We start from the raw sequence: 18,525 nt of genomic DNA, 5'->3' as shown, positions 1-18,525 counted from the left end.
TCTGCCCGCCCGGCAGCGCTGCCGGGGCGTTTCCCACCGAACGCGGGCGTTCCGCTAACCAGGTGACGAGCTAGAGCTGGCTCCCCCACCCGCTGCGTTTGTTCTGCGGGGTTTCGACCACCGTCCACACCTGTGTTCTCGGAACCGGCTATTCTGTACCAAACCCCTGGTCTCCCGCGGTGCTGGAGTGGAGACCGTATTGTGCTCCACAACTCCCTGACAGGAGGCTCGAGTGGGGTCGGGGTTGGTCTCTGCTCCCAAGTAACTACCAATAGGACAAGGGGAACCGGGCTGACGGTGTGCCAGGGGAGGTTTTTATTGGCTATCAGGAAGAATTTCTTTCCTGATGGAGTGGTGAGGCATTGGAACAGGCTGCCCAGGGAGGGGGGGGGGGCACCCTCTATCCCTGGGGGGGTTCAAAGAAGGTGTGGATGTGGCACTTGGGGACATGGTTGAGTGGTCATGGTAGTGTTGGGTTAATGGTTGGACCTGATGACATTAGAGGTCTTTTCCAACCTTAATGATTCTACGATTCAATGATCTCTGTAAATTTTCAGTGTAGACATCAGAAAGTCTGGAGAAGTGTGTGCTCGATGCTCCATAGAGACAGCTGAGTGTGCTAGGGGCAAGGCAGGGTTGAGAAGACTTTCTCTACATGTGTCCAGAGATACGGTTTTAAAACCTGCAGAGGTTGCAGAAGAATGGTGCTGGTTGGCTTTCCTTTTCTTCAAAGTCAGTTTTGCTCTTCTAAGGAAGAATGGACAGCAAGCAAACCATGCAATGACATAATGGTGAGAATGGACTGTGAGCAAACCATGCCAGGATGGACCTTGCATGTGAGGACATGCATGTCCTCATGACAGTGAAGAGAGATTCCTGAGGCTAACTCTGGTCACCTCCTGCTTTGTCAGCCCTTGAGGGTTTTTTTGTTTATTTGTTTTGTGTGCTAGTACTGCTACATCCTCTGACACCATAGCCAGGATTCTGAGTTTGTCCCTACTCGATGCTAAGAAGTAAAGTCCAAATTAGGAAATTTCTTCATGGAAAAGCTTGTGTAATTGGCACCACCTGAGAAGCAAAAGGAAACTGGTAAGCTCAGAACAAAGAAATTTCTTCAAATAAAAAAGATAATATACCGTGACATTTACAATGGCAATTTTGTTAGACACATCACTTTAAAAAAAAATGGTTTCCCATAAATTACTACTTTGACTTCTTACTCCACCAAAACATGTTAAATAAGTCGTGTTTGCTTGTGTATAATAGATTTTTATTTATTGGTAATTATTTTCTTCCTTTTTTTTTTTTTAAATAACAAACTTGTGGATTATATTTTCACACAAGTGGAGATATTTGAAAAGGGACATCTCTTCAGTGGCACGCCAGCTAGCTCACAATCAGCACCAGCAACACCATTTAGGTACTACCCAAACTGTCCTGGCAGCAGCTGGACTCAGGTTCTGTACTGCTGGTGCAGCTTTGCAGTGGGGGAGCTGAAGCCACCCAGACAGGGTGATGGAGCCACCATCTCTGTTTCTGCTGGGGCATATCCTCCCTGCACTAAGATCAGGCTGGCAACGAAACCTTACTGCAAACTGTGGGTGCTGTTGCAATGCATCTGCAAATAAATGAGCGGCATTTGAAGAGAGTAGTGGTTTGCCCCTGTCACATAAGACAATAAGTATAGTATATAATTTGGTTCAAACTAGGATCACTGTTTTCAGAACTAAGAGTAAAACTCAACATTGTACATTGTTATAGGACAGTGGCATGAAATAATGCTAATTAAAATGTTTTATTCATATGTTTAGTTTCACATACAGATAGGAGATTTTTACCATACTTGTAACCGCCACGCAGCCTAAAGAGAGCTCTCAAGTGTTAATTTGTAACACTACAATTGGCAGAAGCAAATAATTGATTGGAAGAAAATTATATGTACTTCTCCATTAGTGATTTGTGTGTGGTTCTTTTTTTATGCTTTTAATTCTTTTTTTAAAACACTCGTCTAAGACTGCAGTGATAAAGACTCCTCCCTCTGGAACCAGAGTCTGAAAGGTTATAATCTCTGATATTTTCATGGTGCCAATTTGCTTCTTTTTATGTTAAGCTTTAAAAACCATAGTAATGAAAATTAAGGGTATAAAGAATCAAAATTATTAAAAGACATTGTAGAAATGTAGTACTGATATGGACCTCACCAGGTTATCTGATCCAGTCTTGTATCTGAGGAGAGGTGCAACAGTTCTACGAAGTTCATCACAGTTGTTTTTCTGTATTGCTTTTAAACAGCTTCAGTAGAACTTTTTTCTTAGATAGCTGCTCCATCATTTATCTTACTGTATATTTAAGATTTTTTTTTATCATGTTTTCCTCTCACTCACCAAGTCAAATGCTTCTTGCCCAGTCTTTTCAGATGGAAAAACCCTACCCTGCTCTTGATTGTATAATTTCATTTATTTAAAGGTTGCTAGCTTGTCCTCTTCTCACCATTTATTTCTTAACTAAAGAAAGCCAGTTCTTTTAAGTCTTCCTCAAAACTTAAATTTTGTAAATGTACCTTTGTTTTTTTTTTTTTCCTGGACTTTCTTTCCCTCTTAAACCACCAGGTCTAAAATTAGGCACAATATTCAAACTTTGACATCAGCACTAGAGCAAAATAATAGAGAAATTATAGCAGAATAGCAGAAATAGAGCAGAATAATTTATCTCCTGTGAGGTGCACATAACAGTCCTGTTAATCCTTTGCAGAATTAAATTTGTCTGGTTTTCTCTTTTGCATCACCATATTCATGTGTGATCCCTAGTCTGTGATTCAGTGTAACTACAGAACTCCTTTGGAAGGACTCTCTTGTGTCCACCTGGCATGTTTTTGGCAAGTCATTAATCAGCAGATTGTGAGATGTTCCTAGAGTAGGGATCCCACTGTGATCAAGGCATCCATAACTCTTGGAAAAGAAAAGTCTCTCAGCAGATTTACTGGAAAGCATTTTTTTAACCTAGTATTGGATTTTCTCTGGGATACCTGTCACCTCCAGCAGAATTTCTGTCTCTTCCTTTCCTCTATAGTCAACTCAGTTGCCTAACAGTAGTGCTGTGGTTTTTAACTGAATACTTACACTCAGTTCTTTTTGTCAGCCTTTCTTGTAGCTATTCATATTGCGATGAAAGCTCTAGAAATTGAACTTCTAGAGGGCACTTTTTCAAACCAGCTGATGGTATAAAACATCAGCAGTCTGAAAGCCTGCTCCAGCACCAGCAATGACTCAGTCAACCTGCTGCTGTTGTGGTTGTCTGGAGACGCCAGCACAGCTTGCTTTGCTACGTCACTGCCCACGTGCCCTGTCCACCTCCCTGGTCACCCTATCACAGAAGGGTTTATGAACTAGAAGCATACAGAGAGAAGCAACTAGGATAAACATGAGACTGTACAAACAGACATACAGCCACGGTGTGATCAAAGATGAGGCTGATGCAGCACCTTCTAAGAGAGGCTGATGCAGCACCTTCTAAGAGTGGCTGATAGCTGAGGCTGAGAGGTGGATATGGCAGCAGTTCATGTGGGTTCTTGCATTATACCTTCCTAGCCAAGTTATGAGATCAATGAGTAAGGAAAATCTGCCATTTGAGGACAAATTATATTCTCGTGCTTAGAAATTGATACCTGAATGGGAATATGATAACTAAATGATTCTATGTTTCTATGATTCTAAGTTCCAAAAAAAGTACGTGGAGAACAGTCATATAAATTTACCATAATAAATGAGAAGATTTCCAATAAACTTTCTAGGAATCTAGATTTAAAATAGTCTAAATGTAACCCTTTTTTTGCCTCACAGTTAAATAATCTATATTTATGCAGTTTACTTGCATAACCCGGCTTATGCTTAAGACAACTAGGAAACTCCTTGTCAAAAGTGGTTTGCAGCTGCCCAAGGGATGAAGGGATCAAAGATGTTAAAGATAAAGGAGAAAAAAATCTATTGGGTTTTTAATGTAGAAAAATATACACAGAGCTGTTGCTCAGGAAAACTGCTGGCAGGTGAGAAGATTTTTTGTTCTGCCCTGTCACTTGTAGCATTCACAAATGAATGCTGCCAAAGAAAGCTGAGCCTAGGCTCTGACACAGCACAGCTATTTTTGGCGTGCCCACGTCTCAGTTTCTATAACCTCCCTAGTGACTACCAGCCTGTGTGTTTTTAAAGACAGATTGCACACACATGCCGCGTGGGCCTCAGCTGGAAGAGATGGTCTGTTCTGCTACCACACAGCTCCCTACAAGCACCTATCAGCTGCTCCAGCTGCCAGCAGTGGCTCAGCTGCAGTTTTAACATGGCCTTCAAGTGAGGAAGGGGTTGTGATTTCACTTTCCAAGGAGCAGAACCAGGCTTAAAATGTGATGCTGAGTGTATATCTGTTACCTGTTTTCTTTCTCATGCTGTGTTCATTTTATAGATGCCACTGAGAAGTGTTGCCTTGTTTTTCATGCTGGTAGGGCTTTGCTGGGAGACAGAGACACCCTACAGGTTGCTTGGGAGATGGTAAGCAGAAGGACATTATATTGTTGCCTCTTTATCTTTTACTGTTCTGGGGATGAGTTTAAGCTATGTCACTTAATTTTTTGAGGTTTTAGTTACTATCTGGTGGTGAAAACTCATATGAAGGACTTTATCAAAAGTGTACAGGCTCCTTACAATGGGATCAACGTTGCTATTGGTTATGAATGAGCAAAATCAAAATCTGACTCCTAGCACTGGGATTGTGTTAAAGAACCACTGACTGTTATTTCTTTTTTCCTTTCCCTATGTACGTTACAAAAGGCACATAAGCTTCTCCACCTGGAGACTAAATTGTTTATGTTGTGGATTGACACTACAAACTTAGCAACCATGTTCCAGTCACAAAACTCTGAGCTGCTTAGAAGACACTAACAACACAGGCTTAGTGACACTGCTGGGGAAAGGCTAGCAACAATTAAGAACAGACAAGTTTTCACCCTTCTGTGACCACCGCAACCTCCAGCCCAAAAATACATTGAGAGGAATGGCAGTAAAAGCTGTGTCTCTGACACTGTGGTGAACATCTGTACTTATTTTTATTTGGGAGTGAATCTGGAGCTTTTATCTTCTTCCCTCAATAGCTCACAATCTTGTTTGTTTGGTTTGTTTTTTTTTTTCCCTAATGGAATTATTCTTCTGTGAAAAACACAGAGGGGGGGAAAAAAATGGATACTGAAAACCTGTCTGCCTTTGCTTAGCTTTTTAACCTGTTTTTGCCTGCCTACTCTTCCAGGAGACTACTATAATGACAGATCCTTCAGTAGTGGATGACCTGATGCGACTGAAACTCAAACTCCTAGAAAAGGTAAGGGAATAACTCTGCAGTGGTAATCTTTGCTCTGCTTTTTGCTCTTGAACGTTTAAGCTTTAACATTGTACTTCTACTGAGATACGAAGAGGATCTGCAGCAGGGGCAAACCAATGTACAGTGGTGCTACAGTCATTGTCACTTTCTTAAATAATATTGTATAAGTTTATATGGACCTACAGTAAATTAAGAATAGCGTTGATGTGACTTTGATCTTATGGGAGATGTTACCAGCTAGGTCTAAACCAGTTTGGGTTGTCACAGGCAATGTTTAGGAGTAAATTTTGAGTAAAGATGACTTCAGATTGTTTTAAGGCAATTTCAGATTTTTGGTTTTTGTTTTTGTTTTTGTTTTTTTTTTTCTTTTTTTGATATCTTATGACATCTGCTAGCATGAATCTTCTGCTTCAGTGTCCTCCCGAAGCTACTTAAAGAGTTGTCTGGAAGGAGAAGTGGCTTGCCTGGAGATGTGAATGCTGAAAGTGGCATCTAACCTGTCTCTGCAGCGGAGTCTTTTGTCTTAGGTGCAGCAGCTATTTGAAGGCAAGGCTTTCACCTGTGTGGAGCCACGCAGAACCAAGAAAAGAGCCTATGCATGACCAAAAGGTCTTGAATTTATGATCATCAGTGTGCAATATTATTTGAGCACAATAGCATAGGCAGCAGGGTAGGGGCCTGGTTGTCCAAACCCAAGCAAGGAAAGCAGGAAATAATGGTGGTCAGGTTCAACTAAAAGTCCAGATCTACCAGGCAAGCTCATGGTGATAAGGCAAGTCCAAGGACAACCTGGGAAGTGCCCGCAGGTTGGGATCAGGGTTAGTAGAATCCATGGCCAGTCACAGGCACAGCTGTGGTTGAACTGCAGACCAACTACTCATCCAATGCAGCTCAGGTAAGCACTGAAGACCTAGAGCTGAGAGTAAAGAGGTTTCTGGGCACATGAGTGGCAGGTGTGTATGGAAGCCCCTGGTAAGGCTGGTCAGGGCCATTTAGGCCTATTTGTGCACCAAATACTCAAAACTGTCTGGCGTGGAATTCTTCATATGATCCAGCTCTCTGCCTTACAAAATAAATGATAGGACAAATAGGTCTCCTGATTCACTATGCTATCAATTTCCAGGTCTGGGACAGCCTGGCCAGTTGGAAACTGTTCTTTTTCCGTGACTAGATTTGTACGGAGGCATTTCACACTTCTATGAATATTTTATTAACTGTGATTTAGCTGTTAAAAAGTACCACTTGCCTCCACTTCTGCTTTGTTTCCTCCATCCCAAATCTATGCCTGTAAGTTAGGGTTGAAAATTGTTGTGAGCTTTGCTGCCTGACTTACAATCGGTTCTTGTTGTGATTCTACCGACAGAGACTAGAAAACGAACAGGAGAACCTAGAGAAGATGAAGTCACCTCTCCCAGCTGCAAGTAAAAGAGAAGCATTTGTTCTGATTTTGGGCATAATGTGGAAAGGGCTTACTGATGTTGGCAGGCACGAGTTTCTCAGTAGGTCACACCAGCAGCAAAAATACAAGTTCCAGTGAAGCTTATGCAATAAAGACAGACTGCATACTAATCTCAGTCCTAACCAAGCTGGTGAATCTTAGCAGCCTTGATGCATGGAGAATAGACTTGCCATACTGTGCAGCTATCTACACTTTATCTCTTTATCTTTTGAATTTCTTGAACTTTTTCCTTTTTTTTGACAAAGGGAAGTGATCAACCAGCTGAGCACTGACATAAGAATGAATTCCTGCCCTGGTGTCCTCTGCAGCCTCTCAATTGCAGATGCTGTTTCAGCTGGTGATCCAATTTGTCCTAGTTCCTATACCTAGGAGTGAGCTCCTGTTGCAGTCCAGCTGTATGGCTGGCTTTGGTGATCCTGAAAAGGAGATGTTAGGACAGCTGGGTGTCTCTGAGGGGTCCAGGAAAGAGGAAAGCTCCACTACTAATGCTGCTTTGCACCTTCAAAGCTGACCAAGACAGCCTTGTGCAGACCAGAACGTGGTTTCCAGTGTGAAAAAATGTGACTTGGCTTATGAAACAGATTGTTATACTGAATAGTGAATTAGTACTGAGTGTTGGTAAGAGCTGGGAACCATTTTATCAGGAAACCATGCATATATGTTCACATCCTGACTTGGGTTTGGGCAGAGGGGTCAGGAATCCCATGCTTGTGAAAGTTCCCAAGTTTAGACAATTCTTCATACAAGCTAGTGAATCAGCTAAAAGTTGATAAATAAGGGAGATTAATATAGCTTCTGTCTTTATTGAAGTCTGCTGTGATATTTCATGTACAAATAGCATGTTCCCTTCAAACAACACTCCCATGGAAGCTATATGTGCTGTGTGCAGTGCATTCGTTCCTTTGAATGGCATATGCAGGGTTTATAATTGTTACCTATGGATTAAAGGCTACCAGAAGATCAGTAATAATTCTAAATTGTACTCCAGGCTTATATTTATTGAGGTGATGCACAAATAGTTGGAAACTTACAATGCTGTGGCCAAAAATTAAAAGTCCCCTTAACAACTTATGGTTTCAAAATACAAAGTGATATTTTTCAGAGCAGATGCCAGGCATGCCTCCAAAGTATCCGAAAATGTTCCTTTTTATTTTCATTTTAACTGAGTTAAAAAATCAACTGTATGTGGGAAGAACTGAAAAGGAGGTTGGCTGGGAACAAAAAAAATAAAAGGAACATGAAAGCTGACATTCAAAACGGAGTTTGTTTTGATACATTGCAACCAACTTTTACACTTTGCACAATCATGCTCTGTGTGTACAGAATATATATATAGAAAAATCCAAGCTGAAATGAGTTCTTAAACCAGGTTGTTAAAAAGGGCTTTAGAGAGTAATTGGAAAAGTTTCTTTTCAGAAAAGGTGAGTTGCACTTGCAGAGCTGCTGAGTGGCTGTGTCTGCCTGTGGCATAGAGTCATTGTCCGTTGGTGGATTTGACAAGAAAAGTAGCCTAAAATCTTTTGTGGAAGAAGTCAAGCTGTCCAAAATTTATCTCACAATGTAGGTACTATAATAGTTCTTTGTGATCCTTTGAGAAGATAATAGACATTTCCTCCTTCAGGAAACAGACATGAGGATATGCTCCAAAGTGCCCTAAATCGAAGGAAAGATCTCCTGCAGGAGCTTAGGGTAAGAGCCCTCTCTCTGGATAGAAACAACAGAAAGGGCTTGGTTAACTGCACGTCCACTGACAATGTGGATTCATTTTTTTCCTGTCCTTTACCTCTTGGACAGGGCAGAATTCAGGACAATCCTCTGTTGGTTCACAGTATAGAGACTGGGCCAGCTGATCAGGGAAAGGGGCTGCACAGCAGTGTGTCTTCCCTCACCACAGCTAACAAAGCTCCCACTGGCTTCAGTTAGTCTGTGGGTTGGTGTCCTGAACTGCTGTATCGTAAATTCTCTGGGGTATTGCCAAATGCAAAGAGGGGGTTTTTAATGCTGCTGAAATAGGGACAATAGTAACTGTTACTTATTCCTAGTTCATAGAGTGTACCAACAGTGAAACACTTTACCAGACTTTTGGCAGTTTGTTTTTCACTATTTTTTCCATACAGAAAAACTGTCTTTATACTTGTGTGGGCACTGGCTGAGTGCTTCCCTTCACACAGCAGTTGCCTGTGGTCTGCATGTCAGTGCTAGATGTTTTTGCAGCAGTGTTTTGGTGAGTTGGGCTGCAACCTGCTGCAAGCTCCTAGGGGCTAATCCCATTTAATCCAGAGAGTGTAACAGTACTGTCTGCCTTTCTGTGACAAAGTTTTCTTAAAGAAAGTAATTTGATTTTGCAGGAGCAGCATCTTCTGGAAGAGCTTTCACAGCCCCCTGCACCAGCTGGAGGTCGCTATCCTAACCACAGAGCTGCCTCCCCCCATGTCTACCAGATACCCTTCCCAGTTCCCCAAGCAGAATCACCAAGGATTATCCAGCAGGCATTAAGTATCTCTCTTTTTGGGAACATCACTTGTGCTGTGCCAGTCTGAGATAACAACTGCTTAAGAGCTGTATGGAAACTCTCATCCCACTGAAAGGGAAGATAGGTCTTGTGCTGTTGTATGGGATCCTTACTGCCTTAGGCAAAATCTAAAGGAAATTGTCACAGAAATAGGGCACAAAATTCATAGCGTGAATGACTTGCCACAGCAATGAGGTAGCAAGAGGAGTGGGAGGACTGCCAATGCTCTGGCCTGGCTGTTCAGGCAGTTTCCAATGCACATCCCTGTCTGCTCGTGCAGCCCACAATCTCAACAGCTTCTCCTTGAGGATGTAATGGGAAACAGTCCAAAGCCTTGCTGAAGCCCAACCAGACAACACCAGCTGGTCTGCACTCCCAAAGATGATGGAGCTGTCCAAAACCAACCTGACTTCACCATTTTCCCCTCTTTTTCAGATGCCACCTCAGCCTGCCACCATCATCCAGCAGTTACCTCAGCCACCTCCCCTGATCACGCAGATCCCCCCTGCCCAGCCTTTTGTAGCCTCCCGCTCTGGAAGCATTAAAGAAGGTCACGTACCCTCCATTTAACAGCCAGCTCCCATCACCAGGCTCAGAGGGCAGGCAAGGTGCCACAGCAAGTGGAAAGGGGCAAGGGATGGCATCCAAGCTAGTTAGTGATGTCCTGTGTCACAACTGGGCTGCTGCTAGACCTGTGGGGATTGTGGACTAGATACTATTTCTGAGAGGCTTTCAGAAAACTGTTATTGCTAAAACTAGAGAAAAAGGGACTACGAACACAGCGAAGCCAGCCTAAGCTACCAGGGAAGTTTAGGGAAGCAAACCAGCTCAATGCAAGGCACCGAGTAATATTAACAAGGTCAGACTCATGCACACTCATGATCCCAAAATTAACAAGCAGGCATCTCAAATCTGTGTTTATTCTTTTGCTCCTTCTTAACCTGCTGTTCAGTCTCCTCAGAACAAACACAGGTTTTTATTATGCCCCATGTTTGGAAGCAAGACAGAAAAGCCAAAAGTGCTGTTCTAAATATAGTGCATCCCCATATAGATGTCATGCACTATAGAGTTTGCTTCTAAACATAGGTGGATGCTACTGTGAAATATTCCAGGTTTTTGTGCATGTATTGGCTTCCCTGGCTCAACCTCCAGCCAAAGAATTCTTCATCCCACAGAGGAATCCTCAGTCATGAAACTGCAACATTTATCAGCTCTTTCTTAATCTAAGTGTATGGATTTTTGAATCAGAGTTTAGTTTCATAAACAGTCCAAGTTAATTCATAACTTTTCTGAGACGGATGTATGTAAACTACTTTTGGTATGACTAGTTTAAAAAAATAGGAAAGTTGGGTTTGTTTTTTTGTTTGTTTGTTTTTTTTCTTTCATCTATTTTTCCCCACCTCCCTCCTTCCAAGCAAATTCATTCCACTGCACAGGTCCTTTGTAATTAGGACCCAGAGATCGTGGTAAGCAGATTTGATGTGCATGCAGTGGGCTCTCAAGGTGGCACTGCACTATCACATAAAGTTGAGGAAACCTCCCTCATGGAAAGCAGTCATCGTGAGCGGAAGCGGGGGAGAGCACTGTAAAGAGCCAGTCCCTGCTGGAGCGAGTGAGGGAGCTCTAGTGCTCAGCCCTTCTCCAGCTTGCCTGTCAGCACAGACAGAGAGGTGGGCTTGCAGGAGAACTAACAGACAGAAAATGCTCAACAGCAGTTTTCATGTTGAAGGGAGGAGAAACAGGGAAGCTGGTGTGAGCAGTCTTACTCATAGACATTGATTTCACACTGCCTGGGCAAATAATGCTGATATCCTTCACATGTCCCTTTCAGCTGCTTTGTCTTGGCTGCAGTCTATACGCTCATGGGCACTTCTTCCCAAGATTCCTCTGCTTCTTGTCAGTTGCTGATAAAGCTCTTACTTTCTTCCTTGTGGTGACCTCTTCCCAGATATGGTAGAGATGATGCTGATGCAGAATGCTCAGATGCACCAGATCATCATGCAGAACATGATGCTGAAGGCTCTGCCTCCGATGGCGTTTGCACAGCCTGCTGGAGCCAGCTCTCCTCTGCTTCAGCATCCACAGCAGGTAATGACACTGAAGTCTGAAGGGCACTTGTGCTCACACGAGGCAATGGTTGATCTGGAGAGGGTGCAGGGCCTGGACAAAACATGCAGAAGGTCTGGAATGTTTAACAGCTGTGCACATCTTGAAACCCACTGCACCAGAAGACCTCTACTGAGCACAGCACAGCCTGCCTCTTTAGCATGATGAGTGCTGTGAAAGGACCTGATGGGAGAATGTCTACTCCACAAGTGCAAACTGGATTCAGTCCAGCTCTGAAAATTATCTGTCCTGTGCTGTTAAACAGAGTATGCATGGAAGACATCTATGCTGGGTGTCTGCTGCTGCAGGTCCACTTGCTGCAAACAGCAGGGCAATATTTGTGCTTGGTAAAATTTGACCTGGCAGTTTCAAATGGACTAGAGCTGAAGCACAGATTTTGTGAGTGTTTTGGGAGTTCCACTGCTCTAGTTCCTGTCTCACTGAAAACCAATGGCTACTGAACTCTAAAAGGACAGATCTTAAATATATTTTGATGTATAGATTCCTACAGGGATTTTTCCAAAATGTGTCCAGTGCCTGATAAGAGGTAGGTAATTTTGAACATAACCTTAGATGCCGAGTTCCTAAGCTATTTTTAACATGGTGATACAGTTCCTTAGTGTCCTTGAGTGCTTTGGAAAAATGTATTTCTAGTCTCTACTTTGTAGCATTTATTTCTTTAGAAGCAAGGACAGTTCATCTTCAGGGAGGAGGCAGTGTATCAGCATTGCAAAAACTTCCCCTGTACTTTTCCTACTACTCCATATTCAGGCTAACTATTTTTTCTTGTGCTGTAAGAAAGATTTGGTTTCTTTTTCTCAGATGCTAAGGTTGTCGGGTGCTGAGAAAGTAACTCCCACACTTCTGCTGTCCTTGCCCAGCTCACTCTCGCCTTTCTTACATGCTATTTGCAAAAGCAGAAGACAGTTTAAAAGGCCCCAAGCCCTGGGTTTAACAGAGGGGTAGGAAATGGAATCCTCTGCCATACGCCATCCTGTGGCCTGCGGGGAGCTGATGGGTTTGTGCACCTGTTGGGACCAAATGTCTGCAGGTCAGAAAGGCTCCAAGAGCAGCTGCTTGCTCTCGTGTTTCAGGGCATTCATCTCCCAGGACACCACCCGTGGTGCAGAGGGGCCCGCTGGCTTGGCCATCCGTGGTCCCAGGGTGGGCTTGCTGTGGAAATGGCAGGCAGTGCTGACTCTTCCTCAGGTCAGAGCTGCTCCGAGACTTGCTTCGGATGGAAGCCCTTTTCTGTTTTCTTTAAACTTTGCGTTCCTGGTTTTGAATACTCTTTTCCTCATGCCCTGGGGCAAATGTGAGGGGCAGACAGTGATGCTTGGAGAGCCAGTGGACTCTCCTGCAGCTTTCTACTGAGGACTCTGTGTACAAGCAGGGATGGCAGATGGCAGAGGATGAGTTTGCATCTCCTCGGTCTCCACCTTCCTCCTTAGGCCATCCTGTCTGAGCATTTCCCTGAAGTAGACAGGTGGAATAAATTGGGAGAATGGGGTCTGAGTGCCTCTGAATATCAGGGGAAATCTGAAATCACCAAGTGTTTGCTGGACCTTCTCTGTTGAAGCCTGCAAACCCCATCTCCAGATACATGCTCGAGGACTTCCTTTACCAAGGGATGGCAAACGGGGAACCCAGCCCCTCAGCCCAGGACCCTTCCCACGAGGGTACGGATTTCACAGATCACCCTTTGTCTCTCTCCAACAAGGACCTGCAGTGTGTTGCTCCCCTGGCTGTGAAAGCAGACAGGCCCAGGCCATCTGCGGTGCACCACCACCACCACTACCCTCCCACAGGAGTGATCCCCGTGCCCCATGGGGACTTTCCATCCACATCCATGGTGCACCGCTGGACCGGGGGCGTGCTCCCTGCCTTGCCTACGTAAGTAAACAGGCAGCCACAGTGTAAACTTCTGGCCCTTCCTTCCTCCACAGGTAGCGTAGCAAGGTAGATCTGACAATTCCATGCCTTCACAGTTCTTCACTAAGGCCAGTCCTGAATATCGTTTTTAATGCCTCAGTGGGTTTGAGATGGGTTAAGTAATGATTTGATACACTCAATCTTTTAATAACTTGAGTAATTGACACTTGCTTAGTGTGGAATAAATGTATCGGACATGATCTCCAGATGATCCTGCCACACAGAGCCACCACCCAGTGGTGCTTTATGGCTCTACAGTGGCTGTTACCTTGTGTCTGGGGTCTCCTTGTGAACCGAGCAGACACCTGCTAAATAAAGACTGCATGTGTTTCACATCCAGGCTAAGGTTCCCTGCAAGATTTATTTTCTTAAAACACTGTTAATCAGAAATTCCTGGGGAAAAAAGCTCACCACCACTTGTGAGGCGAAATGGTATGAAGGGAGGGGAGCAGTCATAAAAAAAGCTGAGCCTTTACAATAGGCCTGTGCTTGCAGCTGGGGTGTTTTTTTCAAGTGCTGAAATGGATGGTCTCATCCCCAGGCTGCCCCCAGGTACTAGGCCGTCAGGCCCTTAGCAGAGGTCACCAGCTGGCTCCTGCAGGGGCTCACTTGCCTCTACTTTCCCTGCTATGGCTGAGCTTGTCCTGGTCAACTTTCTAGGTGTGAGAAGGTCACACACAGGTCTTGTTTTCAAACTAGTCTGCTCATGCAAATGCTGATGGTAGGAGAGGCCGTGAGAAGGGATCTGAGCCAAGAAAGAACAGCAGTCTTGCTGTGCGCATCAGGAGGGGACAGCAAGAAAGCAGGCATGGAAGCAGCAGCACTTGAAAATTCTTATGTGCTGGGGCTGGTAAAAAATCCACATTTCTAGAGTGTGTGTGGGGTGTCTGGGGACTTTGGTGTGGAGATTTTCTTGCATTGGTGAGAACAGAGCTTTTATTTCTGTGCAGTGGCTCTTTCAAAGCTTTAGTGAACAAAAGGGCAGAATGGAAGCAGCCACATCCTCAGCCATGGGTGACCTGCTGGCATGGAGTATGGCACTCTAGTGTGGGATATGTATTCCTGAACAGACTGTATGTCTAAAGAGATTATAAGGGATAAACATTTCTACCCTTTTCACTTTTATATGGGTTTGTAATCTGCACAGATCTGTAAAGATCTCTTGGCTCCTTCCAGAATCTGTGCAATTAGCCATTTGCAGAAATCAGCAAAGGAAGATCTTGTCATGGCTTTTAAGCTGTCTTTTCTTTTCTTGAGCTACCTTCCACCATGACTTACGAGATCCAACACTGCACAGCAACAAGCTATGTTGTGTATTGTATGTATTGTATTGTATGCAGCAAGCAAACACTGTTGGCAGTTACCAAATACAATGAAGCCATTTCTCTTGTTGCAGGTGGCCCACATACTGACAGAATGTGTTCCTCTACAAGTGGACCATAACATTGCTGAGGCCAGCCTGTAGCTGAACAGTTCCTGAATCTGTCTGATTGACAGCCTAGTGTCAGTAAGACTGCACGTTGTTAGTACAAGAAGTGAACGGGAGAAAGACTGCAGATGTTCTAAACAAATGTACCATGCACCTGTAGTCTGCTCACCCATTTCTGCTAGTTCAATTGTTTCCTCTCATCTTTCAAGTCCAGAACACCCACAAGCTATCACTACTTTTTTTTTGCTGCTCTTCACAGAATCAAGAAAACCCATCCCAAAGTGTCTTTCAGGCTTGGCAGTCCCTAGGATTGAAATAATCTTAACACCAGTGTTATATGAGGCCTTGCAAATGAGTCTGACCCAGCTCCAAGTCTGGGAGTCCCCTTCGTGTGTAAACTGAGGAAGTGCCCACTGAAAAGGGGCCTGCTGCTGTTCTGGGGAGCACGATGCAAACTAACACAGCATGCCTGAATGAGGGCTTGGTCACCAAACTTCATCAGCGTTTTTAGTTTCCACTCCCTCACATGTATACTTGTCCTACAGTAATTACCTATCTGGGGAACGGAAGATGAGCAGGAATGATCCAAATGCAATTTACCTGCATAGGGAGACAGAACCCTGGCACTGGATTTTCCTGAAGACCAGTGCTCTGTCCTACCTGTGTGAATTGGCTTTACACTATTTGGATAAAAAAACTTTCAGTGGAGAGGAGCAGGAAGAAACCTGCCCCTGCAGTCATTGGGTTTGAATGTTGAAGTGCAATGCCCACACCCAGCTAGCTGTAGCCCACACTTGCTGCCCCAGGAGGGCTCTGACTCTCTGTCTCTCCCAAATCTCACATTTACAAAGCTACCCAAGGTTTTCTCCTCAAAGAGAGGTTTGGAAGGTGATTTAAGGAGCCTGGCATGGTGTATATATATTTTATCACTTTTCTATTCAGTCTTTCCCTCATAGAATCAGGGTTTAGACTTTATTAAAAAAAAAATAATAACAAAATAAAAACCCTGAGGTTTGGATATTGGCATGTCTTGTTCTTCAGCAATGTAAATCAAACACTTTTCCCTTCTTTACTTTTGCCCTCTGAAAATTAGTGAGAAAAATTTAATCCAAGCCCATGCTATGCTGTTCTTTTTGTTTCTATTTAGGACTGCTTGGAAGGATCAATATCAAGCGATACCTTCTCCTGCTCTCGGTAGCCTGGTTTGTGTTTAACACAGAAAGATAAACAATGAACTAGTAGCCCTTTCTCTATGTCTTCCCACCACCTGTTTTTAAAGTGGAGCATGTCCCTGTGTTGGTTTTGCCTGGTGCTGTTTGTGAGTGAATCTGATGAAGATAAGCCAGGGACCAATTTTTTTTTTCCCCTAACAGTTCCACAGAAGAAAAGATACTGCACTAGGCATCAATAGTCCCTGATTGATAGGCAAAACTTAGTCTGATTTGCCAACAGCTGTCGTTGGTAGCTGGTGAGGTAGGTTTGGCGGTGAGAAGGTGACCTGTATCATCGTAGAAGAAGAAAGCTGCAATCCGTGGCCCATTTACCATATCAGACAGCACTGCACACCAGCGGGTCGGGGGCTTCCTCATGTGCCTGTGGCTCCCGCCTCCCGAGCAGGCCCCGCCTCATTGGCCTGTGGCCCCTGCCTCCGGAGCAGGCACAGGGGCCACGGCTGAGGCTGCTTGTGCAGAAAGCAGCACCACGAGCCCAGCTTTGGTTACGTGGCTGTATGCTGTCTTATCCACAGGAGTCCAGGAGGTAATTGGTATACCTTAAAGTGCTGCTATCAAATGGGTAAGCCAGGGTGGTGGAGTAATCTGTAAAGCCTACCGGACAAGTGTGCAAAGGGTGTTGTAAATGGTATTCCCAAATAATAACCATCCCTGTGGGAAGCTAGTGGTGTGTTGTCTGTACTCTGAAAACCATTAATGAATAATTTATTTACTATGTTAAACATACCTTACTCTTTGCCCTCTCTGCTGTTTTCTTTGCTCTGTGCATGAGCCAGTCAGATCATGTGGCTCAGTTCACTACCGTGGAGATCAGAGAAACCCAGTGAATGGTGTTCAGTGGCGACTCAGTCAGACACAATGCCAGGACCAATGGGCACTGATAGCCTTTAAAAAACACAGCCAGCCCCACCTTGGACCCCTGTCCTCCTCAAGCAGCAGTCTCATTTAAGCTTGGGCTGCTTGTGGGTCCTCTTGACCCATGTCCTCTCCTTGAACGTTACCACCAGGTGGGGCCATGGTGTGGCGTGGCACGGTGCTTTCTCCCCGTTGCCTCAGGAGCAGCTGACCCTTGGCGCACCGGAACCAGGATGGGCACTGGAGAACAGTGCTGTGCTCGTGCAGGGATTTGGTCTTGCTCCTTTTGAGACTGTGCGGAAAATGCCGTTGCCAGAGGTCGATGTTCCCATAGGAGACAGAGGAGTCCTGTAAAATATACTTTATTCGAATAAAGGGAGAGGCCACAGGCATATCCCGGTGGGGTCTCTCAGTTTGGCTGGGGGACGCAGCCCCATTCTTATCCTACTTTCCCGGCCGCAAATTTCCCTCCTCCTTTCCCCATTGGCTGAGGTACTCGGAGTGTACAGACTGCCCGGTACGCCTACTACATATCCCCCTCAACATGTACCCCCCTTCTCATCATACATCCCATGTCTCATTACCTTCATTTTATGCCTCCTCTGGGAGGAGAAGTTACTATGTATAAGTTCATTAAGCATGTGTACTAGTTCCCAAAGTTCAGAGGTTTAGGCTATGTAAATGTCTTCAGGTAGATAATCTAGGTTTGTTTAAATTCATTCAAGTCCTCAGGTTCTTCTTGCTTGGTTCTTTTTGTATGTAAAGTGGCCAGGCTGTCACCTAGGAACACTGGTGATTGTATCTCTCCACATAGTGTTTTACCCCCACGCCCTGCTGAGAAGATACATTCCCCGCTTTATCCTATCAAGACAAATTTGCTGCTTTGGGCTGTGGATTGCCGGTTTAGCAATACGTGGAGGTTAGTGTATATTAATGTATGCATTTACACTGACTGGTGTTTAATTATTGTGTGTAGGCTGTAATTGGCTCCTCCCTTTTAAAAGCTTACTGTGGGAAACATTGGCTGGGGAGAGCATCTCCCAAGGATGGGCATGTGAAATGGTGCACGCAGAGATATCTCCTTATAGCCTCATCCAAGTCCTGGAAAGCTGCTGCAGATTAGGCATGAACCCTCTGCGTCACACCCCAAAATGCCGAAGCCACACACAGCTTCCCTGGGCAAAAGATGTCCTCACAGATGGGATCAGGCGGCCGGGCAAGCAGTGTAGTTCACATCCCAGCCTCAGGAGAGCACACGCGAGGCTCCAGGAGTTACTCTGCATTTTGTCCCACAGTGCCTCTGCAGTTGTAACCCGCCAGTGCAGCAACAAAAGCTCAACTGCTGCAAGTTCTCCTCCTGCTCTCTGCATGTTCCGTTAGGACATTCTTGAAGGCAGCTGCAGAATTCCTTTACAATTTTTTAAAAAAAGGCCTTTTACTAATGCCTGAGTAACACCACGTTCACATCTCTTCACCTAAAGGCCCAGTGTGACTGGCCACATGACCAGGCTGACTGACCAACAGTCTCTGGGCTGGGAGTTAAAATTTAATATGAACCAGGGGAGAAGAACCCAGACATGACTCAGCCACCCGCGTCCTTCCCCTCCCCACTCACGAGGGCAGTGCAGCAGGCCAG

The 18,525-nt window shown here is 44.6% G+C and overlaps 1 protein-coding gene across 1 annotated transcript; it reads left to right on the top strand.

Annotated features, from left to right (window-relative positions):
• The first annotated feature begins 5,304 nt into the window (after positions 1-5,304).
• On the top strand, positions 5,305-18,470 carry LOC103780283 (uncharacterized protein C21orf58-like). The gene is made up of 8 exons (XM_008947944.1): positions 5,305-5,364; positions 6,728-6,785; positions 8,445-8,512; positions 9,172-9,314; positions 9,770-9,885; positions 11,284-11,423; positions 13,162-13,334; positions 18,371-18,470. The coding sequence occupies exons 1-8, from the start codon at positions 5,305-5,307 to the stop codon at positions 18,468-18,470; spliced, it is 858 nt and encodes a 285-aa protein (XP_008946192.1).
• Positions 18,471-18,525: the final 55 nt, after the last annotated feature.

This window comes from Merops nubicus, unplaced genomic scaffold (genome assembly GCF_000691845.1).
Source record: "Merops nubicus isolate BGI_N331 unplaced genomic scaffold, ASM69184v1 scaffold45289, whole genome shotgun sequence".
Classification (NCBI taxonomy): domain Eukaryota; kingdom Metazoa; phylum Chordata; class Aves; order Coraciiformes; family Meropidae; genus Merops; species Merops nubicus.
This window is presented reverse-complemented; position numbering and strand designations above follow the sequence as displayed.